The sequence below is a fragment of the Idiotropiscis lumnitzeri genome, chromosome 4 (genome assembly GCF_059441095.1).
Source record: "Idiotropiscis lumnitzeri isolate Australia: NSW breed Sydney's pygmy pipehorse chromosome 4, RoL_Ilum_1.0, whole genome shotgun sequence".
NCBI lineage: Eukaryota > Metazoa > Chordata > Actinopteri > Syngnathiformes > Syngnathidae > Idiotropiscis > Idiotropiscis lumnitzeri.
The window spans coordinates 10,327,370-10,352,592 of record NC_142394.1 but is presented as its reverse complement, the minus strand read 5'-3'; the positions used below and the strand labels follow the sequence as shown (position 1 = coordinate 10,352,592).

Here is a 25,223-nt window from a genome sequence, read left to right as displayed (position 1 = left end):
TGCCTTCAACACAGCCTGAACTGGGGTCGGCCTTTTTAACTGGCGCCATCAGTCCTTCAGGTAATGCAATTAGATTCCACTAATATCTCGGGATGCTCTTGAAACTGCAAATGCACTTTTGCTAAATAGCATGCCTTGTAATAACTAGTGACAGCACTCAAGGAGCCTGGCAAGAGAAGAAAATGCTATTGCCAGTGATTGGTTCAACAAGGTTCGGAATTTTCGTCCAGAAGAATTCATGAAGTGAAAACAGATGTCCGTGTTTATGATTGTTCGTACACGCCTGGCAACTCCTCACTTTAGGTTAAATCAAATAAAAATGTGTCTTAAAAACACCTTGAACTACCTTGCCAATGGATTAAGTCGTCATCTTTACTAAGTGAGAACAGTACACTTTCCATCTGTACCAGGCCCTGAGTTTCTTTTTTCATCATAGATTAAAAACAAGTTTGTAAGGGAGAATGTTCTCTTCAGTTACATCCATAATTTTGCCTTTTGTATTTGGAACATAACCATCTACTTCTGAGCATCTCAAGGGAAGCAAGTCTTGCTATCATGTGACAGTCAAAACTGCCCATGATAGATGAAGAGAGCCACCTTGCAGCAAAAGTACACACACACGCGCACACACCCACACATGCACATACGAGCAGTGATTCTCAAAGTGCATCAAGAAAACGCCGCGGGGCGACGCACGATAGCAGCACGTCGTTGGAAGTTCATCGAGTCGCCTTAATCTGAAACTAAATCTCTTCACTTGATGGATTAGCTGGAATATCAAAGAACACAATACAACATACAGTAACTAAGCAGGGCTGATCAGGAGCTGCGATAGTGACAATGTTTCCAGAGAGGCAAGCGATAGAGACACACACACGAGGGAATGAGCTCTCACTCCCTCTATCCCCCCTCAAGGCAACATCAGGGTAAATCTTCGAAGGGATTATCCCGGCAACACAATGTTCTCTGTTCTGCACATTGTACGCCCATTTAAGCACAATTGATAATTTAGTTATTTATATTGTGCGTGGATCAAAGTCTGACAATGGATTGTCTTGCTATTCTCTTCTGGATTGGGAAGTACGGCTCAATACGCTGACGATGTGTTATGTTGTTTCGTAGTAAACGTAGGCGAAAATCTGTGTAGCTGCCCAAAGTGGAACGTTTTAATACTGTAACCATTTTGACAGACGGTGTCTGCCAGTTAAGAAACATCAGCTGTTTCTTGCATAAAAAAAAAAAAATGGCCCCGAGCCAGCAGGAGTTGGACAATACGGTGCAGTTTGAGATGCTTTGCTTCCCAAACTTTAGTTTTCCTGCCAGCGCAAGCGAGGCCCCAATCGGTTTTAAGTGTGCTACACTTGGGATCGCTGTGCCTGCTTTTCATTGAAAGTAAACCGATAGCTTCACATACTGGTAAAAAAAAGTGTCTTTGCCTAAAATCCTGTGCCCATCTTTCGACTGGCAGCCCTGCTATTCGATAGCTTATGAATTTTAATAATTGTTTTGTGCATTGGCCAGATCCCCAGCTTGTATCAAGAGACACAGTTTTAGACCAATTATATTATTGTTTTACTAATGGCAACCCCTCCTTATAGCCCCGTTTTCCAGTCTCTTCCTCATGCTGTTTCTCTTTCGTGTTACCATTGCCTTACTCAAGACATCCATTAAAATGTATTTATTTTCATCATAGCGGCGCATGTCTTTGTTTTAACTCTGCTTGCCCCTGAGCTCACAAAACCGACTTTGACACTTGACGTTCAAAGAAAAAAAGAGGGAAGGGGGGAAAAAAGTTCTTTTGGAGCACAATTCATCAGATAAAAGGAAACAATCTCCACGTTGGTGAGAAATGCGTGTTGTGACACACAGCTTGTTTAAGGCTTTGTTCTGAAAGTAGTCAAGCACGGTTGCTTTTTAGAAGAATTTCAGCCCACAATGATAAGGGTGATTGTGGATTTCCATTTCTGTAAATATGTCACCTGAAAATTCGTCTACATAAGCTTGAGGCATTGTTGCAATTTATACTTGCTTGACTTTTTACAAGTCCTGGTAGAATCTTATCTTGCATACCCATGTTCTATTTATTTGTCTATTGATATTGCCATGGGTATACAAGTCACTGCGACAATTTGTCATCTTTTATTGCCTGTTCTGTGAAGCACTTGTGTTGCTTGCTTTAAGTACAAACGGTGCTCTATAAGCTTGATTGATTCGGTCGTCACCCGAGTTAGATTCCTACTTTCTTTGAGAATCACTTATACGAGAGAACTTCGGACAAGAAAAAAGACGACTAAAAAGCCCCATGTGATTCAATTGCTTAGGGAAGGATTCAACAATGCTCCTTGGATGTGACTACAAAAACTGTTGTTAAATAAATATCTCTCTTGCAGTTATCAAAACTTCATTTGGTTAGATTTGCAAAAGTTGATGCCGATACCGCTCAGGTGTTGTATAAACATACATGACCGAAGCCTGCATTGACAGAAAATGCACACGCGTGTAAGATCAGTACATCACCAGCACATCACGTGGAGGAGACCACATGGCTTACATTTACACAAAGTCATTCAAATGACCTCTGAAGTGTTATCTTCACAAGGCAAATGTGGTCGCATTACACCTCCCTCCCCCCTTCAGCCCCCCTACAACTCTTTTCTGAAGATGCCAGGAAATATCGCAAAGATCCAGTCTCACTGCCTCAGCAAATTCATTTTCAAGGTTGAAGCCCAGAATATGGGATTATAATCATGTCGCAATAAATTAGATCTCTTACAACCAAATATACTGATGGTTAAATCGTCCTCACTAAAGGTATAACAGGACACAGGACACCTTTAAATTCCGCAATCTGGATTCTGGCTTTTAGTGCGCCCTTTAAAGTGTCTTGTGCTGAGCGCTTTGTCCTTCACTGACTTGCATTCTCAGTCGTGATGCCATTAGAAGAACACCAAATGACAAATACCTGAGAATCATGGTGAGTAGTCATCGGCCACATTTGTCTCAATAATGAGGGACCAACAGACACTTAATGTACGTGAGTCAAATCGGGCCATCGGACCGTTACTTTATTTTATTTCACTATTTTGCATGTTTTCTTGCTACGTTTCCTACTTTTAAATTGGATCAGTGATGACAGGTCAATTTTTGGGAGGGCAAATTTGTGTAGAACATGCTCCGCACATGTTCATTTATGAATGGAGCATGCAGCTTGGTATTTATTCCTCATTTTTTATTGAAAAACTTAAAATTTATTAAGTGGTATCAAGTGTTCGGAAGGGTGGGAATCGCATGGGGGGTTCGTAATGATTTAATAGAGGTGTAAGCCCCCTAAAAAAATATATAATACGTTTAAAAAAAACAGTTCAATCAGTACTTTTATTTTTAGAAATTCTGATCATTTCTATTTTGCTTTAAAGTGGATAAAAATTACTGTTCATTAAACAATTATTGTTGTTTATTTGATATTGTTTAGTGATTAAAAAAATCAAACAAACAAAAATAAACATGGGTGCACATAAAAATGTTGTCGAGGTTCTCAAATGAGTTTTGTTGTTGTTATTGTTCTGTGCTCTTTTCTTCGCAAACCACATGGATGACCTTCAAGACTTACGGCACATCTGGAAAAGTTTTATTGTTCACATGTGTAGCTATGTCAATTTAACAAAACTGAATACACTTTTCTTTTTTTATCTTTTTTTCCTTCCAGTTTTGATTTCCTAATTAAAACAACAGTTATACTGGGGCTACACAAGAGCATCTTATTAAAACAATACAGTTTACTGTTTTATAAAAACTTTTATATTAAAAGAAATTAAATTCATATTTAACAAACTAAAATTGCAATGCCTGTTGAAAAAATTTAATTGGCCACCTCTGACTGGCAGTCTGGCACCCTGTGATCACCTAACTAGGTGCTTTCACATAAGGTCACATTTTGACAGACCGTCAAAGCCATGGCACTGCGACACATACATAACCGTCTTGTCGGGGGTCTTCCTGAGACGCTTTCAGCCACGTCTCTAGGCCAATGCAAGAATTAGCGGCATAGTCACAACAGTACTATGCAACGTTCGGCAAGGGTCATTTTCAAATTAAAAGTAAAAAAGGTGCTACTGTGCATGGATATCAATGTCTTACTTCACATTGTCTCTGGGAAGCAATCGTTGTGACTTGACTTTGAATTGAGGCATTGAAATATTATTCCTGCTCAAAAACACGCTGACAGATAATAAACTGGAGCAATCTTCAATTTTCAGTGCTCATGCACACTGGTGCACTGTTTGTATTATATGCATCGCTAACAACAATTAAACAACAATTCCAAAATACTGGGCCTTTCTGCCCCGGTCCCCGTACTTCTGTAAATTTGGGGCCACAAAAGACATCAAAAGACGGTCTATTTAGCAGCGGAGGTGGTATAACACAATTTTGGTGGATTTGATCTATATTTGACAAACAAATAAGGCACTGTGTGGATGTGTGTGGTTGACGTTATGATATTTCATTCATAAACATGACAGCGGCACAGTCCCTCTGAATCACTGTAGAAATCAATGGAACAGATTCTAATCTCTTCCTCAAAAATATTTTTATAGCACCTGGGGAGGGGGTGTGCAGAGGGTGGGGCCAACGTTGGGGCAGTGGCCCTGGGTATCCACTTCGGAGCACACGCGCACCCATCCCCCGATTCCCGTGGTTGACGTAAATGGATTAGGTGCAGGTTGATCTGCTGATCAATAATAGATTAATGTGCATGTTGAAGGGGCATCCTGCGGGGATAGTGAGGGTGTCGAGGAAGGTCAGTGCACATTTTGAATATGAATATATTTTGTGGTATGAAAAACAAATACCAGCCTTAGTTATACCTTCATTGTCGGTTCTAAGGTTATTTGGCGAGTCCATCGCTCGGACTACAGTGGTTAGTGCTGTGCGTTCCCAAGCCGACGGAGCGTGTTCGATCCCTAAATTGGGTGGTTTTCTGTTTCTGCAATGCCATACTCGAGTGTGCGCTACGAATGGCCTACGAATGTTCCAGCCCACAATGACGCACAAAGGCACAAACACTCACAATTCCACCGGTGCAAAGTCTGGCAAAATACCAAAAGTAACAATATTCCACCAATGCACACATTTAGACTGCATTTATTGCTAGACTTGCGTCCGGCACGAAAATAGGGCCCAAAATAGTGTCTGCTTTCATGAAGGACTACAGAAATCAGAATATAATTACTGTTTTGAGGTTGAAATCCTAAATGTCAATTAATCGATTACTTTTCTAACCTAAATTAAAGGCACACATAAATCATTAGGCAGACTGAACTTTTGTGGGAGTCCATGAGCTGTTACTATAGGGATTAGATGAAATTCCGTAAATTCATCAGACAGACGGACACACCCCTGGCAATTTCTTTGTTATGTCTGTGTCTAAAAAAAGCAGTTCCCAAAAGATCCTCCTATTAAAAAAAAGCAAGCTCCATACTTCATTAATTCATTCCTCATAGAACCACAGGAAAAATATTTGATATCAGAGCGGCATGACTCTGGTGGGGAGTCGTGTACTGATCCCCAACAGAATAGCAAGACACAAAACACACCAAAGATCCACTCGGTACGTGCCACCCTCCAGAGAACAGCGTGCTCTCGTGTTATCCCTGCATCCCGCGAGCATCAAGGTCTGCACTCATCTGGCCGATGAAACATCAACCTTATCAGTTGCTGCAATAAATAATTTATCACAATGCAAAATGTGATACTACTACAGATCAATCCTCGATTCTGTGTTGCATCATACCTTATGATGCTCTCTGTTTCATTCCCTTGATGTTCTTTTTCCCTCATATGTGGCGCATGGTTAAAACATTATAATTATTTGCATATTCTGTCTGAAACTCTGTCAAATTCTTCACACATTCCACCGCATTGGCATCGTGGCTTTGGGCCGCATTCCTGTGCAGTTCTACTGATACTTGGCATTGAATTATTTGTGACCTCAGTGGCTCTCACTATGTGCAGTCTGCACTCATATTGAGTGCATAGCAATATTGGACAGAGAGGTAGGAGCAAGCTGCACTGTGCATCGATTTCACTCTGTCACGTTGTTGTCTGGTGTAAAGATATTCAGGGCTAACGATGCATACAAAATAATAGTTTTTTTTTTAGCTGACATTTTAAATCGCTTTTTCACCGTTGACAGCAGTGTACGGCAAGATGATTTTTTCTTGATTGGCCACATTCTAAGCATCTGATGTCACAAGGAGAGAATAAGTTGTTTTCCTCCACCTCTGCAAAGTCAATAGAAACCTAAAAAAAAAAAAAAAAATCACTCCTCTATCATAGGTGTATTTAATCATCGTGACACTTTCTCCAAAGCATGTTATGAATGGCCAATGTTTGCATTGAGGAAGGAACCCACAAAAGACTCCCAGAGGATTTGCAGACATCGGTCGATGCGAGTCACCAGGGGGGTCAAGCAAATGTGATGTGTCTGGGTGACCTTAATCACTTCCAGGTTCATCCAGGCTCCGATTTCACTTGTGTGCCTTATTTCAGGTCAGTGCCTCAAAGTCAAAGTAGGGCAGAGTCATTATCTGAGGGAGCACAACACAATCATCCACACAATACAATAAGGTCGGCACAATTCACTGAAGTGCTGCCCATTACCTCTGGGCCTCAACACATGTGGTCCCCATCAGAACCAGCGCTTATCTATATGTGAGTTGCACAAGTAACTTATGCGTGGCATTTGTCTCTAAGCAACAGCTATTTTCCCTGGACACATGGCTGGGTTTGTAATAAAAAATAAATACATCTCTGGATTGTTAGCGATATTTTGGCTCACATATAGAAAACAAACCAAATACAAGGTGATCATAAATGGATTATTTGCAAATGGATCTTGTTTGAAGATCTATTAAGAGATTTTAAGCAATCCATCAATTGGTCACAGATGAATGTTTACAGTGTGTAGAGTTGACTTTATGTGTCCCTAAAAGTATTTTGGAGGCTGATTTAAAAAAAAGTTACCATACTTACTTTTTTCTAGTCAATCAGGTTTTGAGTTATTTTAATTTTTTGCTTCTAAGTTTAACCCTTGTGAGGAAAAGCGGTCCTAAAAATGGCTGGATGGATGCTTTTAAGTTTGATTTATAAAAGATTTCCCAATACAGATTTTTCCATGCATTATAATTTATAACTAGGATGATTCAGGAAAAAAAAAATCCATCAATTACTGAACCTAACCTTTCATTCATAAATATTGCTAAGTGCATCACAATATTATATACATTAACGTTTATTTTTCGAGCCATTGTCTGAGGTCAAAAAAAAAAAAATGACAATTTATAACATGTGACTGTTTTTGTTAACCTAAACCGTTTCATTCCATACGTTTTTGAATATAGACAATTATGCACACTGACAAAATATATTTTACCTAATTCAATCATTGATTGCACTTGATTTAAATGTGTTAAATACTTCTAACAGCATTTAATCGATCGGCGATCGCTGCTGAACTTCCTTTTGTCTTAGAGATTTTTGCTTCTCATCATTTTATGCAACAAGGCTTCCTGCCTACTGGTCTGTCGGAACCTATTTCCTGGAAAAGAAATGAGCAAGATGAACGAGAACGTCCACAAGAGTATTAAACTAACGCATATTCTATTTATTTATTTATTTATATTAGGGGCGGGGGGCTATTGGTCAGTTGGCCACATTTTAATCATTGTGCAATTGAAAATTAAGTTTTTTTTTCTTTAGTTTTTTTTCCCCCAGTATCCTGCATTCATTAAGTTCGAATTTTATATCAGCGTATGACTTTTTTTAATGGGCTATTTAGATTATTAAACAACATCTATACAACATTACATTACATAAACTCGAGCAACAAATTGAATTATAATCAATTTCCTGAGATTTAAAAATGATGGCATCAAACTGATCCCAAGGAAAAAAAGCTGTGAGCAAAATTTACGGTGAATTGCACTTGACACCTACAGTAAAAGACCACCCTGGACAAAAAAACAAAAACAATATTTCTTTTGTCGCTGTTTTCTTCAGATATTGGGACTACAAAAACTGTGAAACGCTAGTACGAGTGCACATCTACACTAGGCGGACACAATTGTTCTAAACTGCTGCTTTTACCAAGAAAAAGGATATTAAAGTGTTTAGCTCAAAGGTCCATAGCAGAGTCAAACATGAAGCCGTCTAACTTCATCATGAGCATCTAAGCAGCCATGCAACACAGGCTTCTGCAACAAAAGATGTCAAAATGACATGTACTTATCTGTGTGACTGATCTCGGGAATGAGCTTCTGCTCTTTTTGAAGGCTTCACGCACATAAATTCCTAATGACCGTCGATGGCGAGCGCACACATGATTGGAGAAGTCTCTTGAAAGTCTCCATGTGTCTATTATCCTTTTGGGCACAGACCAACAATATTTTACATCACTACCCACCATAATTTAAAAACAGACTATTATGCCCCAGAATGCATGCGCCACAAAAAAAAAAAAAAAAGAAAGAAAAAGCGGAGCTAGTTCCATATACAGAAAGTGATCCAGTCAAAACCTTGTTATGCGTTTCAATGAAAGCCCTAACATTGGCCCACATAAAGGTCCATTCGAGAGTACAGTCAAGAAATACAGTTTTGTCCTTTACTGAGTAGTTTCCGCTAATGACTCAATGGATGATTACTCACAGATATAGTATTTGTGAATTAGATCTGCATTCAACCCCTGCAAGTAGAAAAGAAGCAACTCATTGAAATGACTGCATTCATCACAGTGTGGAGGAGTAACTGGAGCCACAGTCATGGCTCCCATAAAAATGCTTCAAGTGTATTCAGGTGTTCACATTTTTCCTCAAATGCTTGTTTCTTTTTTTTCCCATCTAGCCTTCACATTGAGCCTTTTTGCTTTCCCCCTGATTGAAGCCACTACACAAAGCGAAATCAGCAGGTTTTTGTGCACGAGTGGATTAACGCCGCACAGTGTGCAAGTCTGAGCGGGATAGCATGTGGGGCCTCCGCCTGGTTTGAGTGCACGAGTGCGACTGCGTGTGCGCGTGTAGTGTGTGTGCGTGCGCCCCAGATTGAGCGTGACAGCTATGTGCAAGACTGCAACTGCAAAGGGGAGTAAAATGCATGGGATGCTTCGTTCCCCACACTCCATTCCACTCATGCCGTGCAAAAGCTCTAATTGGGTAATGAGCTACTCTCATTAGGCTTTGTTGCAGGTGTGTTAGTGGATAAGATGCAGCCATGCTTATAATCATATGAACATTGTGGCACCTTTTGTGGTTTCTAAGATATACAATGGTTAATCTGAACTAAAACATACACAACATACAAGCACAACAGCATATATCATTAAAGCACACCACACGATACTGTTGCAAGACAATTTATAAACATAAACTGCTAAAAGTATGTTGTACAAGTACTGTACTTGTGTTTGCTCATCCAAGATGACATACCCGTAACGGCTGTCAGCATAATAAATCTCCATGACAAAGCAATAATTTCAGTTGTTTATGTTTGTCTCTATGGGTGTAACCCACCTCTCGCCCAAAGTTAGCTGGCATAATTTACAGCTGATATGCAACGGGAGCGAAATCAGTGTTAATTCATAGTTTGATCCCAATTTTGACAAGTATGTTTTAACAGGACTGTTCCGTGACAATATGGCAATCGTGTTCATAATCAGCTTACGTGTCAACCCAAATTAACAATGAATATCACTTTTGTATTCTTAACACGAATTCCGTACAAAGGAATAGGTTGGGTCGAAAACAGAAGTACGTTTTGAAGACCAGTTTCACTGGCGAAAATAGATACTCGTTTAAAACATGTTATAAAATGTGTTTTGGTTGGTTGTTTGCATAATTTTTACCTTACCACCCTAAGAAATCCAGCTGCTGTTAGCAGTAATTTTAATGTATTTGATTTATTTAATTACACGTGATGAATTGGCTGAATATTTTTTACGTACAATGTTAGTATACCCAAAACCTCAGAATACAAAAAAACTACAGTTTGAATCCTAGATTCACTCTTGGTTGGTTAGCTACATTATTTTAATAGAGCACAGAGAATCGACTTATATGTTCAAAAGTCTTTATCAGTCAGTGAAGTCATAAAGAAGAGCGATAAGCAATTTCGGTTGTGCAGCGACCATGCACGTCTTTTTGTTTCGCTAACATCGAACCAGAGAATAGAAGAGGCATCTTGGGTCACTCACAGTTCAATTTGTGTATGTGGTGTTATTTTCAATGTTAGGCAAATGTGGTTTTGAGTGCGAGTAATTCTGGAGATAACACATTTGGGCTGGGGAAATTGGAAGCAGGCCTGTTTGAAATGCAGTGATTAATGTGGTGTCTGGATAATTTTACGAGTCTCTGCAATGGTTCTAATCAGGAATTAAGTGTCGGCATCTACTTTAAATCACCTTCTTTACGCATTCGTGGGAGGTTACTGTCAGGATAGAAAAAGGCAATTGTCTGTGCTCTTCCGATTATCCCCTGCAAAAGCCTATAATCTGGCTGAAAGTACTTAAAGAGTCAAGCAGCAAAATAAACAACATTGATTATCATCCCACTGTTCTTTTCCCCCCCATGTAGTAGACCATACAGACAGGGAGTGGGTAAGGGGTTAAGGTCACGTCAGTGCCATCTGATTGGGCAAATGTTAAGACAGGATAAATTCCCCCGAAATCCTCTGTCCAAACCAGATTATCAGCTATTCTAAGGAGGCAGGCATCTTATCATCTCCCAATCTCTTTTACAAAAGCAAATCAGGAATTCTGTTCAAGGATTACCAGGATTATCAAGGAAACACACATGGTACTCCTTGGACAATGTCTTAAGTTGATGTCTTAAGACGGTAAAGGCTCTACAGCATTTCAGTCATTCAACCATGACAATGTTTTTACTGCTGTTTTACTCACAATGCTAAAAATAATGCATTGTTATGAATGAAATAATAAATTGGCACAGTAAAAACAATGAGTTTTATTGCACACTTTTAACATGGCTTTCTTGAGATTTATTTGCCGTCTGTTTCTTATTCCCAGTTATTGACGAAATGCTTTAGTTGTGCTTATTTTGTGTCAGTCATTTTTATTATGTGTTTTTACGATCAAGAAACACAGGAATGTATAATAGAGTTTCCCACTTGTGTCTTATGGCTTTATAACATTCTAAAACAACGTTGTTTTGACTGCTGCACATGAATTGAATTGCACAGGTCAGTGGCACTTCAGAAAAGTGTTTCAGTGTTTCACAAGACAGATAACATCAGAGAGTAGCACAATGACCCAGCGAGGTGGCTACATTGGAAAATTGCATTTATTAGCCCCAACAGCATGATAGATTGCTGGTCAAGTTTCATGCTATATGCTTCAAAGAGGATGAAATGAGGGACAAATTCAATGCAACCTGCCTCTGTGGGGTCAAGTGTACGCAGAATGCAAATGCACCATCTGCATCATGATTGCGATCAAAAGAAAAACAACGTCGCAACAGAAAAATCTGAAAAATTCAATTGTGCTTTCTTTTCATTTTATTGTGTTTGGCTCTGTGTTAAAGCAGGATTAGTTGCAAGCCAACATGAGCATGACTAATGTTCAACCGTGATTACTCGGGGAAGGAGGTTGGGGTGATGAAAATGGCAATGGGTGTCACATGAATACTGCTTGTGAATCTCATTTATCCTAATACAGTAACATTTGGAATGTACACTATCCCAAAAAAAGGATAAATCACAACAGCGTAGATAATCCTACATGAGGTAGAGAAGTAAAGATGAATTTCTCCACATTAGCCCTCATTCTGGCACACCGGCTATGTGTGGTCCTTGTGCACAATTTTTGATCACACCTTTAACATGGAACAAACAATTGTACAACCAATCGATGTTCCTCTGATCCCCTCTCTGCAGTCACACCTCGTTTAATCAACGGAATAGTTTTCAATGAAAACAATCTCCCGGCTGTAGTGCTGCAAAGACTCTCAGAAAGAACCACTCGGCGCACTTCCACACTGATTTGATTGTTGCACACACCAAAGTAGCTCGACCACCACAGCTCCAGAGGTGGTGGCTGTAGTGGCGGTCGGGGGATAGATTGAATTATTCAGTTTGGCAGAGATTGGGCAGTAATTGTGTGAAGTGTTGCCCTGACTGGAGTGCAAAAGAACGACAGCATCTTCTAACTGAACATCATCCGTGCATTTTTTGCTTATCCTCACTTGGTCACGGGTGTGATGGCGCTCATCCCAGCTGATTTGGGGCAAGGGGCAGGGTACACCTTCAACTGGTCGCACGTCAATTTCAGTCTTTTCTGCACAGTACGTGCATAAATAACTTGTGCAGAGATAACCGGCACTAGCTCTGTCGACGCTCATATGATCCCCTTGAGACAGTTGAAGTTTGGCTAATTTTGCATCTACACTTAGTAGCGTTGCGTCGTTCCTAAATGTTTCGTTCAAAAGAAGACATCTGAACGTATCACTTCATGAAGTGGGGCAGGTTCTCACATACAGGTGTACCCGGGTGGAAGGCGGTCACCAAATACCTGCTATGTGATCTCCCAAAGTAACTTTATATCATCTGCTTGCGGAGGTCAGCTTTCAGCACCTTCTAAATGTAGTTTGCACACTGCGACCTGCCACAGGACATGAGCATATCCGTTTATTCTTCCGCCATGCAAGTTCTATCAGCGCACCTGTCATGCGCTGCATTTAAATGGAATGAGACGAGACACTTTCATTGGTGGTAGGGCATGTGAGGGAGGGGGGGGTGCTCCCTGGGCACACCCCCATCAACCAAAATGTGTTTGGGGATTTTATGTTGTCGGGGGCATAAACTACGATAAAGGTCCATTTACACAACCAGCTCATCCTGAGCCACCGGCTGTTCACACCGGGCACCTAACGTGTGGAATGTTTTGTTGTCAAATCTGTTCAAATCCTCCATTAGCCCACAACTCTCGCATCTTTCTTGTATAGATTCCATCTTGTCTTGCCTGACACTCTGATGCTCCGACTCCACAGTCAGAGCGGCCAGAGCACACTTGTTGTTGCACTCTGAATGGCCAAACAGAACTTTCCAAAAACGCTGTGAGTTTCCGAATGGTTGGATTGGAGCAGAGTGTATTCGGAATGCACCCTCAGTATCGCGAGAGGGAGAGTATTGATATATCGATAACACAGAATCAATATACCGATCACTAAACTGTGAATGCCAAATAAGGAAAAAGAACACAAGAAACAGTAATAAAGGAAAACCATAAATGAATGGGAAGCTTCAATACACAACTAAATGAGCTGTTGGGTCTGCTGCCCCTTTTGCAAATGTATCATTGCATTATGTCATCAAAGTAACCATGTGACTATTGTCTGTGCAGTTGAATTGAGTATGTGTCTGTAATAATACAGTCACGTACTGAATAAAAGTCACAGAGACAACACAAAAAAAGACATTTTTATGGATAATAAAAGTCAGTGGTGAACTGGCAAAAATCACAACTCCATAATGGCCAGTAACTATTGCTCTTTCCTGTCAAAGCCTCGGAACGCTAAAAGGCTCCAAAAATCCAACTTCTACTCGTGTCATTTATATCACAGTCAAGAACCATCAGAAAAATACATGCTCAATTGTTAGGTCTCATTAATGCAGTGCCTTTGTTTTATGCATCTATTCATGGCACATTTGAAAACATTTCATCGTCTCATTATGCGTAACAAGAAATATGAAATGATAAATTAACCACCTCAAAGAAAAATTGTAAAGTAGGTACGAGGCATTTAGCAGATTTACAAGAATCTATTAATAGAAGGCTGACATTTCTGCACCCTATATGAGAATGCTCCACTTGAGTGTGAGCCATTTTCTCAAACCACCAAGGACACTTTCCCCAGCGGGAACTGATTACCTCTCTGCGTTTGAGATTATGAAATAACTTTGATTAGCAATTAAACATTTCTCATTGTCTATTCTTTGTTTTGTTCCTTTCAAGTCTGTATTTTTGGATCAAATGGGCCCAACACAGAGTTGGAGCAGCGGTTATTGTGCTGCTTCTTCTCACATAATTCCTTCTCTCAGATGTGTTTGTGCGCTACTGTACACCATAACAGCGGGGTTATCATTATCAGATCATCATTATCGGCTCTCGTGGAGGAGAAACCCAATAGGAAATGTGTTGTTCCAAAAAAAGCTTCAATTTGAGCACTTCAAAGGATGTGCCTTCACCACATTTCCATAACTTTTTATCTGTAATCTGTTCCTAATGAGTCTTTCGCTCAGAAATGTGCTGTCGAGAAGGACTATGTAACACAATTGTTCAATTGAAATGATCCAGTTGCAATGACCACACATCTTTCGCTTGGCCTCTAGTTTGCAAGGGTAAAGACAGGATAGACCAAGAGAAAAATATCATACTTAAATAGAAAGTAAATAGCAGACGCATTTACTTACAATATGTCAGGCCAATAACGTTAAAATTTACAGTGCAATAGTTTTTGGATAATAGCTCACTGAATCTCATTACAAGAGGCTTCCAAAATGGAGCCCATTTACACATCGGACAGTAGTACTAAATTTACAGTACTGTATATGCAGTACATTGTATTTCCATGCATTTTCTACCGCAGTTAAGATGGAGCCTATCACAGCTGAACTGGACAGGTTGCGAATGTTGGAGCATGCGCTTGAACGGTTTTGTATCGAAACAAACAAGTACCAGTAAAACCTAGTTATGAATCACAGCATTTTATTCACTGAATGACAGATTGTAGCGTTGTAGTTTAAGATTTTAGCAATTTTGCAATGAATAATTTTGTGGTGGATTAATAGTTAATTTCTTGTTGGAAGAGATGGACAAGAGTGCTGGATTTGCATTCTATCTTCTAGTTCACAAGGTGTCAAACTCAAGGCCCGGGAGCAGATCTGATTTGATTTAAAATCATATGCATCAACTTCTAGTACATTTTCTTAATTTTTAACAACATTGAGATATGGGATATTGCCATGTATTTGTGACCAACCCTCCCCTTTTAAAATTAATTGAAAAATTGTTAAACAAACAATTACTTACAAATTGCTTACTTTTCAAAACTTGCTTTGATAAAGATGTCCTTTATTAGTCCCACAATGGGGAAATTTGTTGAGTATTTTTGATTATGTAAGGTGATCATGCATTTATATGGGTTCGCACGTCACAGTCATAACCGCACGGTCAAGAAAACCATAACTACCATGTGGCCCGTCTGCGAAAATGAGTTTGACACCCCTGTTCTAGTTCATCCCAAGTATGTGTGATGGCTTGGACTCAAGATTCTTTTATAGTCTGTATCGGTATTCCAAAATGTCTTGGAAAAAATTAGAAAGAAAAATCATATGGAAATAAGGGGTCCACTCCAGGTCTCGATTGTATAATTTATTGATTAATTGCTGTTGACAAACCGAATGATTATTTGTTTATTTGCATTGTTCCAAAATTATATTTGTTAATTGTTTTTAACATTTAGGGCCCTATTTTCGTCCCCCATGAAAATTTAGTGCAAGGTGCTAAAGGCATTTTGCCCTGTTGTGAACTTCAGCACAGCCGACTTAATTCGCCACCAAACAAAGCAACTCTTTTCATTTCCTTTAAAATTGTTGTGTGAGAGGTGCATTTCTCTACATGGCGGAAGAAGAAACTGTTTTGCTGGAGTCCGCGCAGGACTTCAAAGCATGAAAAGTTGTTTATAAGGAACGGAAAGCAGACCTCCATGGGCGCAGGATGTAAAGTTGGACAGGGAGATCACAGGTCTGTGAAGTGACCACTTGAAGACTGCCTTCCACCCCATCGTCCATGTTCGTGTATGACTTGACATCGCACCCCCCCCCCCCCCCCCCCACCAGCCCCTTTGTGGATTTTTTGGGGAAATCGGTGTACAATGTGTTTCACACTAAATGCAAACAGCTTGTTGATTTTTTTAGTCATGCTGTGGAATGCTAGTCTCTATACAGTTTGGTCCGCAGTATGTAATTGACAGGAAAGCAGTGATACAATGTGTGAGGGATACAATTGTGAAAGGTTCAAAAGAATAAAAAATCAGAGTCATCCAAATTTGCAGTAAAATGCAAAAGACTTTAATAAATTTTCGAAGCGCACACATACATGAAACAGTTACATTTTTTTCCACACTGGCAAATCAAAGTCAAATACAAAGATCATGTAAGGTGCATATTGTACTTCACATTGAATAAAAGTGAGGTCATCTGTCTCCCTTACAACAATACAAGTGTTCAAATTCATAAGTATTTTTGTTGTTGTCGTTATTTCCCGAACGTTCAGCCAAATCTAATCATTACAGTACTAGGATGCTAAGGATACGTCATACTGTAGCTCCTACGCAGAAGTGAATACATTTGATACCATAATTACATGTACAGTATATACCTCCTCCGATAATAACAACCTGCCTCAAAGGAAGGCAACACAATTAAAAGCTTTAAAATAGACATAATCGTTTTGAGTCATGGCACAAAATCAGAGAGGCTGTTGGTGGAAAAATGTCTATAATTCAACGACTATGTATTTTCTGGTCCAGCCGGGCAGAACATTTCAAACTGACTGGCTATGTGTATTTTAATGAATCTAATCCTATGGTTATATGTATGATGCATCACGGGCCTCATATTCAGTTGCGCTCATACCCCTTGGGTATGTAAATAAATGAGCACAACTGCAAGGAACTCATCAATGTTGATCACATCAACCAGTCAATTCATAAATCATCTACTCCGCACCAGTTGTGCCTTAGCGATGCTGTGAGATGTGTGTGGAAAGATGATAATGCTCTGAACAAGAGGTCACAAGGTTTGGTGCTCAATTTTCTTGTCAACTATAAAAATGATTCCTGCAAGTGTAAAGAAGTGCAAGCAAGTTACTTTCACTTAAAAGCCCGTCGACCAAATATTGAAATATGATTTTTTTTTTCTTTCTTTTTGGTCATTTTAACCATCTGGAGTCATTTTAATATCTCTCAGCAGGTTAAACCATTTCCCAACTTGGGAATTTAAAGTGACACGCAAAAGGTCAGGCTTAGTGCTCTTCAAATCTGCCCTACATAAACAGCCTTTGATTATAACCCGAGTCCCTCGTGATTGTGGCTTATCTCAAAGTATTAACTTGTCCTACCACCTCTCCCAGTGTAATAACAAGGCGAGCAGAACAATAGTGAGTAGGGTAGTGGGTGCACTAAAAAAAAAATGCTCTCAGTGGCAACAAAAAGGAGGATAGCGAAAGGTGAAAAGGTGAAAATAAGTTCACGGTGATGTGTGCACTAGCGGGAGCCTACGGGCCAGTAGACCTTGCAGCATAAATACATATTAAGTCATTAGTTCTGAGAGCAAGCTCACAAGAAAATGAATTTTGAAAAAGAATTTAAGACAATAAAATGCCATGAGGCAACTTTGCAAAAAAAAATAAAATAAAAGAAGGCAAGGAAAATACTTAATAAATATAAACACCATCAACTCTGTATTGGATAGACTCACATACATACATACATATAAACATACTTTACAGATCTATTGACACCTATTTTACAGCATGGGTGCTGGAGTTTAAGGTCGTAGCATTGGACTCAAATACAAGTCACACATCCAATCCATTTTACAAGAGGATTTTTGTCAAGTTTCAAGCAGGAAAACATTTAGCGTCTCTCTCTCTTTTGTTCATTTCCCCCCTTTTTTCCCTCTCTCTTCCACCTCCGTGTCTGTATGAAGAGATGAGCTTTGAGGCTGTACGGACAGTAAAGTACTTGTTCACCTTGGCACTTCTTGCCTCCTGCCCTCGCTCGTTCTCTCTCTTTTCTCTGTCCCATCTCTTTCTCTTTCTCTCTCTCTCACTCTCTTTAGGTAGTAGGGGGCTACAGATTGATTTTAATCCTGTGGGAGCGAGCTGTACCTGTGCCACAGAGTGTGCCATAGTGTGGTGGTTTCAGTGCAGTCTCCTGAAATATAGAGAGACAGACAGATATAGGGAGATTGGAGTTACAATATAAATATCATCCAGCTCTGAGCAGTCTAAACTGTAGCCTCATCAGTGCCAGGCTACACTCAACACGGATAAAAAAAAAAACTGAAAAAAAAAATCTGTAACGTGATTGTGATCAATAATAATAATATTAATAATAATAATAAAAAAATACATTCTTCAAGGGATGGCTGGCAATCATGTCGTGTTCATGTCAGGTTTCCTTGAAGAATGCTACAGTTTTGTGTATTTTTTTTCCTGTACTTATCAGAGCATGTAATCACATCCAATTATCACTCCCAATTTTTTTATTATTTTTTTTTGTCTCCGACCACACAAGGCTAGCACTCTTCGCCCCACTAAAACAACAAAATCTGGATGAATTTAGGCCCACTCTTTCGGACCCTTGCCAGTGGGTCCTCTGATATGTACAGAATATCACGTGGTGCTGTTGTTTTTGTGATGCAATAAGCACAAGTGGCGCTGATGGGGAGAGAGAGAAAGAGTCTGGGAATGTGACTCACACAGAGACAATACACCACAGTGCTCACACAAGAAAATTAGTCCGGATGCAATGACACAACTGAATGAAAAAAATGATGGATTGAAAAAAATAGAGACAAACATTTTGAACTTTGTAAACTGCAATATGTTGTATAATCGTGATGTAGTTCCTCACTAACAGTGAGTCATCACAAGCTCCATGAGTGGTGTGTAGCAATAGCTTGGCTTCCAAAATGTAATACACTGCAAACACGTATGATGCGATGGCATATATCAATTAAAGTCATGCATGGAAAAATTTATTGTAATGGCTATGGTGCAGCCATTCATATATGTCGCTGGGGTTTTCTAACAACTACAACAGCATCCACAATCATGAAAAAAATCTTCGTACAAGATTTCAGCCAACATCTTTTTGTGAGGTCAGAGGTCACTGATGATAAACCAGAGAGGAAACCTGGCCCATAATATCTTCTCTGTTTGTCCAAAAGGTGAAAGCAATTGATTAAGCGGAATGTCTCAAAACATTGGTCGAGATGGTGTACGACAGAAACAATGATGGCCGTTTGTCATGTATTTAACAATAGGAGGAGACCTTACACGCCTTGAATAAGGGGTCAACAAAAGAATGTGTTAGCCTTTTGTCTGCCGGCGTGTTGGTGTGATGTCGGAGAACACTCAAACACAGTGGCGCTTGCTTAATCGGTCTCTGCTAAAGTGCACACCATCACAAGTGCTACTCATCACTGGCGGGCTGGTTGATCTCTAATACAATGCAGCACAGGTTGAAAGAAAGTGATGAGATGTGTAAAAAATAAGGAGGGGTGGGAAGTGTGCGTGTGGGTGTGCCTGTTTGGTGAGGGGAGTACTGCCGCTGTATAATGGAGCCATATGGTAGCACAAATCTGTAGTCTCTGAAGTATCTTTTACAAGCTGTACTCTTTAACAGCTACATCTGTACAGTCCCAGGAAACATTTTGGTGACCTTAACCCATAAGCTGCTCTGCATGTGTGTGTGTGTGTGTGTTTTTTCCTAGGAAGGGTGATTTTTTTTTTTTCGCCTTAGTTCTAGCAATGTCCAACAAGGCAATAATGGGCAACGGTACATCCGCCACTTCCACACACCAAGCAGAAAAACAAACTAATGTGTCAATGATTGTTTTTAATTAGGATGAGGGTTTGTAACTGGTATCACATTACACAGTTTTTGATGGCCTCGCTTGAAACTGTCCCCACAAACTAATTGTTGAAAAATCTTCTACTTCAGTAGTCATTTAAAAAGACACACTGATTATATAGCATAAAGTTTGTTTTATAAAAGAGTCCCAGTAAACAAGCACCTTTTACAACATCAATTTGGAATCTAAGGCTGCAACACCCAAGTGTCATCTTAGAGGATCACCGCCTCCTTCCCTCCTCTTATCAGCCTTATAGGAAACCTAATTACAGCGATTTTAATCATACTGTATTATGAGTGATTAACCCTTTAGTGCATTTAATTAACCTTTGCAGCCACAGATTTTCATCATGCGTTTTTCTTCATGACACAGGCTTTAAATAATCACACTTAAAACTGGAGGGAAATCTAATGTCTAAAGTGGGAGCCATCACTTGTCAATTGCTTAAGGGGGCAGAAGAATATAGACGTATTATTTGGACTAACTGCTGACAATATGGTTGTTAATTTCATTCACTGATGTCTTATTTTTCTTGATAACCTTGAAAATATTTTGGGGCTTGTGACATGTGCATGAAAATACAAAATATCGAACAGAGCTCAACAGAGCAAAATACAATTGGATAGAATGTTTAGTAATCATATATGCATTGACTTTAAATTGATTCTAAAAAGACTTCAGCTCACTGAGAGGCAAGTGAAAATCTGTTGCAATTCGCAATGCTCAAAATCCAAGCTGGACAATAATTCAGAGATGAGAAACTCCAGCGGTATTTTTTGGCATATTTCAGGGCAGTCACAACCAAACTGATGGGGGATGGGGAGGCTCATTCTGACAAGTCGCGAGTGTGTCACGTAAACATATTATGAATTAAATCTTTAGTACCCGAGGCTGTAGTAGGCTTATGCATTATACACCGTGTCAGAGCATGGCTTTTAACCAGATTTTAAAAAGAAAGGTGGATGAAGGGAATGACGATCATCTCTGTGTGGGTGTCCTCATAAATTATCCTGAGCACAATACTTCATGGGATAAACAGTCATTTAGCCAAACCATGCCAAGTGAATGTTAAGGCTTGCTAGGTGTTATAAATAAAAGAAACTATAAGAATCAAAAGGCAAAAGAAAAACACACACACATGATTGGAAAAGTGTAAGAAACAAACAAAAGCAACGACCTCGTCAAACATAGTCAAAACATTGATGCAATATCATGGGGGTGACCCAGAATTGAATGAATGGCAGATTTTATAATTGTAATCGTGACGGAAATGAAAGCCAACCAAAGAAGCACCAAACCCACCAAAAGGGTAACGAAGAGAAAAATGAAATCAAACAAGACAAAAACAACCGAGAGCACATTTGCCCCTGGATAAAACAGCAACGTAAAGTGTGGCTGAATTGCAACCTTGATTTGCAGTACGAGATTCAGGATTTTTTTTTGTCTGTCAAACATGTTGCTATTTTGAGAACAAATACCACAATGTCACATGTGTTGGTATTTTGACTGGCGCTCTTCTCAGTAACTTTGCAAAAACAAACCACAACACAGTAAAATGCAAACCTCAACCTGAATGCTCTTTGAGCTAATTTAAACAAAGTACTGAAAGTGTATCTACATATGCAATTTATATCAATAATTGGGGTCATTAAAGGAGATCGTTTATGAGCTAAATGCAATGTCGGACGGGGAGGCTTTTTATGGACTAGTGCTCCCTTGGTGTTTAAGTATATTGGTCTCAAAGCTCTGCGTCACCTTGATCCCTCGACCCCTCCCCCCCCCCCCCCACCCGAGCAGTACTTCGTCTTCCCCGCAGCACTGTGCTCTCGCTGTCGGCGCCGAGCAAGGCCACCTCTCCTTACCTCTGATTTACATTTATTTCCCTCATCCGCTTTTATTTATTGGGGTACTTCGTGTTTGGCATATTTCTCTTTATGGAATCATAAGCCTTTGCTGTACTACCTCATTTAAATGAGCTTTCCCATGAAACATTCTCAGATGAAACAACTCCCTGTACAATAAAAGCAGGACAATTTCACTTTTTCCTAAATGAATTGCTGATTAAGTGAGAAGTCTCTGTCAATCCGGTTAATGTGTTTACTTTTTGCCTGCTTGGTTTAAAAGGACATTCTAAATATTTGCAAACAGCTTAACTCGGCCTTCGACCACGAATAAATCCGTCCAGTTCAGTAATCACTGCTCATGACACCGTCGAAAAAAGCTCGGTATAGATGTTGAGTTTTAAGGAAACCATCAAGCACATTTGTAACTTAGTACTGGATCTATGATTTTTAACAATTCTTAGTGCAACACAGTATCTGTTTGCCTGAATTGTTGATTCTGCCATCATTTGAAAACAATGAAATTCTGTTAAAAATATATATATATATAATTTTTTGGCTCCCCATTGGGAGAAGGAGACAATAAGTATCGGACATGATTGAAAGAAAGACCCCCAAATTTAAAAGACGCAGCAATCATAATTGCACTGCTGCTGCAAATCAAGCTCTAAATGCGAAATTAACCTAGCACATGTAAATGATTATGCAATTATGATTGCTTACAAACGAGGGTGCATACAAGATTATGGTGCCTCACTCTTGTGTTGAATTTCATTATAATTTCCAAGTGCAAATGGCATTCATGTAAACATTTTCTTGGCTTTTCTTGGAACTTATGTGTGCTCCATTCTGCCACTTTCCATCTACCTTGGGGCAGCTGGGGTAATAAGAATGGGGACTATTGTGGGCGGGTTGAAAAAAGAAGTCATGAATTACCTGTCGGGTGGTGATTTGCCCCGGAGTCTTGAATCCCCCCTGACAGCCGCACTCTGAGACGCTGTATGGGTCGGAGCTCGTCGATGAGCACTTGGAGAGCGTGTCACAGCCCACCACAAATGTGTTGTCCAGAGGGAGCTCCTGGATCACGTGATGCTTCTTTGGGGCCACAGGAGTCTCCGGTTTGATTTGAAATGTAGGCTGAGGGGACGCAGATTTGTAATGCTTGGCTAAGTCCGGGCTGTCGGGTTTGAATGTGGTGGGTGTGGTGGCCCAGTTGTACTTCCCCATGGTTTGCTCTTCTAGCTCCACCGGGAGATCCAGCGTACCATTAACATGCTCATGTGTAGGGTCGTCAGGCTTAGATTCATCTATGGTCACAAAGTTCAGGAGGAGGCTCTTGGGGGATCGCTTCTTTCTCTTCTTTTTCTTTTTGATTTGACGGTTCTCTTGGTTCGGTGACACCCACTCGCCGCTCTGCTTGCCCTTCTGTACCACTTTGTGTCTGGGTGTCTGTCGACAGCGCACCAAGGCAGTCACAAATATCACCAAGATGACAGTCATGGTCCCGGCTATGATAGCGATGACAACAATCACATATCCGTTAGCCTGAGGTGTTACCTCACTGTCCCCTATGTTCCGGTCCAGTGGCGTCTCCATACTTTTCCGCAGCTGTTCTTGGATAAAAGTGGCATTCGAAACAGTGTCATTGACAAATAAGTGAATGAGTGCAATAGCTTGTAATGATTCCGGCTGTCCAAGATCTTTGACTTTGACAACCAGTCTATGCAGTCCTTGATCGGCCGCCACAATTTTCTCCTGCAGTGTTATGTTGCCTGTTGTTTTGTCGATGGAAAATAGGCCTCGAGGGGAGACGCGGGATGTGATGATGATGCTGCTTGTAATGCTATACTGAAGCTCAGCATTCATACCTGTGTCATTGTCAATGGCAAACACTCTCGTAACAACGTCACCGGGGGTGGTGGTGGTCCGTACGAGGTCATATGAGTAATTGGAAGCAGGAACAACAAACACAGGGCGATTGTCATTTACATCAACCACATTTATCGTGACCTTAGCATAGGAAGAGCTGGGGGGTGTCCCTCCATCCACTGCCTTGACCATAAATGTGTAAGAGCTCTGCTGCTCTCGATCAAAGGTGATATTGGGCTTGATTACGCCCGTTTGAGGGTCAATGATGAAATGATCTTTCCCGTTCAAAATGGACAGGGTCACAACAGCATTATCTCCCGCGTCTGCATCTGTCACTGTAATTAAGCCCACGGTTCCAGAGAGAGGAAGGTTTTCAGGCACATAGAAGTTGTACTCAGGGTGGGTGAAAGCCGGGCTGTTGTCATTAAGGTCCTGAACGATTAGCCTGACAGTGACATTGCTCTGCAGGGACGATGAACCATTGTCCCTGCCTATGACAGTGAATGAGTACCTCTCCTGCTTCTCTCTGTCCAGTCGTTTGCCAACCAAAAGGATTCCTGACCGTCTGTCTATATTAAACCCATCGGGTGCATCGGGGCCAAGGGTATAAATAATCTCAGCATTATGTCCGCTGTCTGCATCAGTGGCACTGATTTTTATTAACTGTGAGGATGGGTCATTATTCTCTGGTATGGAAAGTTGAATTTCTGGCTGGGGGAAGATGGGCGCATTGTCATTCTCATCCTTGATTTTAATTAAAACCATAGCTGAAGTGTTCAAAGGAGGCGTCCCTCTATCCGATGCCACTATCCTAATTGCATATTCTCGAGTTGTCTCATAATCGAGGGGAGCAGCTGTCTCTAGTAAAAACTGATCATTAAAGACAGGCTTCAGCCGAAATGGAACATCATGGTCAGTGTAGCAAGTGACTTTTCCATATAGATCTGCATCTCTGTCTGTTACTGTGATGAGTGCTATTTTTGTGTTGAGGGGAGCATTCTCAGACAAAAGCACAGTCCCGTTCACCAAGTTGATTATGTAGCGAGTGTCAATGGCGGGAACATTGTCATTCACATCTGTAACATTTACAGTCACTGTGGCCCTTGAGGGTGTTGAGCTGCCATCGCTGGCCAGAACAATAAGTTTGTGAACGGGAGTCACCTCCCTGTCCAGTGACTGCTTTACAGTGATCAAACCTGTTGTGCTGTCAATGGCAAAGTGACGCTTGGTCGAGGCAGAGATCTGGTTACTGAAGGCGAAGTGGATCTGGGCATTGGAGCCAAGGTCTGCATCCGTCGCATGAAGCTGAACAACCGATGTTCCAGTGGGGGCATTCTCCGGTACTGTCACTTCCAACTCGCTGTGCTTGAAGACAGGACGATTGTCGTTGACATCCGAGATGGTGACTTGGAGGATTGCGGTGCTGGACTTGGGAGGGCTGCCACCGTCTTCTACCTTTATCTTCATGACAAAGGTGTCCTTCTGCTCACGATCTAGGTTCTGCTGTACGATCAGCTGCGGCCACTTGTCACCCTCAGGGGTCTCAATGATGTCTAAGCCAAATTCTCCGACACTCTGAAAAAAAAAAAAACATACAGTCACATTCACTCCACAATGCATAACAACAGAATATACAGTGGAAAAAAATCATGGTCTTTACGGTGCTGTGCCCTAAGTTTCTTGTACTGCATAGTGATTGATATATGCATAGAGTATAATTTCATAGCAAGAGATCTTGAAACAAGGCAGCTATGCTCACATCATGAATTAAATACTCAGCAAACGCTAAAATCAAAGCTCCAATCA

At 40.5% G+C, this 25,223-nt stretch overlaps 1 protein-coding gene across 3 annotated transcripts in view; it reads right to left on the bottom strand.

Annotated features, from left to right (window-relative positions):
• Positions 1-25,223, bottom strand: part of pcdh11 (protocadherin 11) — a 148,448-nt gene that overhangs the window by 110,744 nt on the left and 12,481 nt on the right. For 2 of the 3 annotated variants that reach the window (XM_088293456.1, XM_088293457.1), the window contains exon 3: positions 22,485-24,992. In XM_088293456.1, coding sequence (XP_088149582.1) covers positions 22,485-24,992 — 2,508 coding nt within the window. Of the gene's footprint in view, positions 1-16,111; positions 18,003-22,484; positions 24,993-25,223 lie in introns of those variants that run through there. The other variant, XM_088293458.1, reaches the window with a different exon arrangement.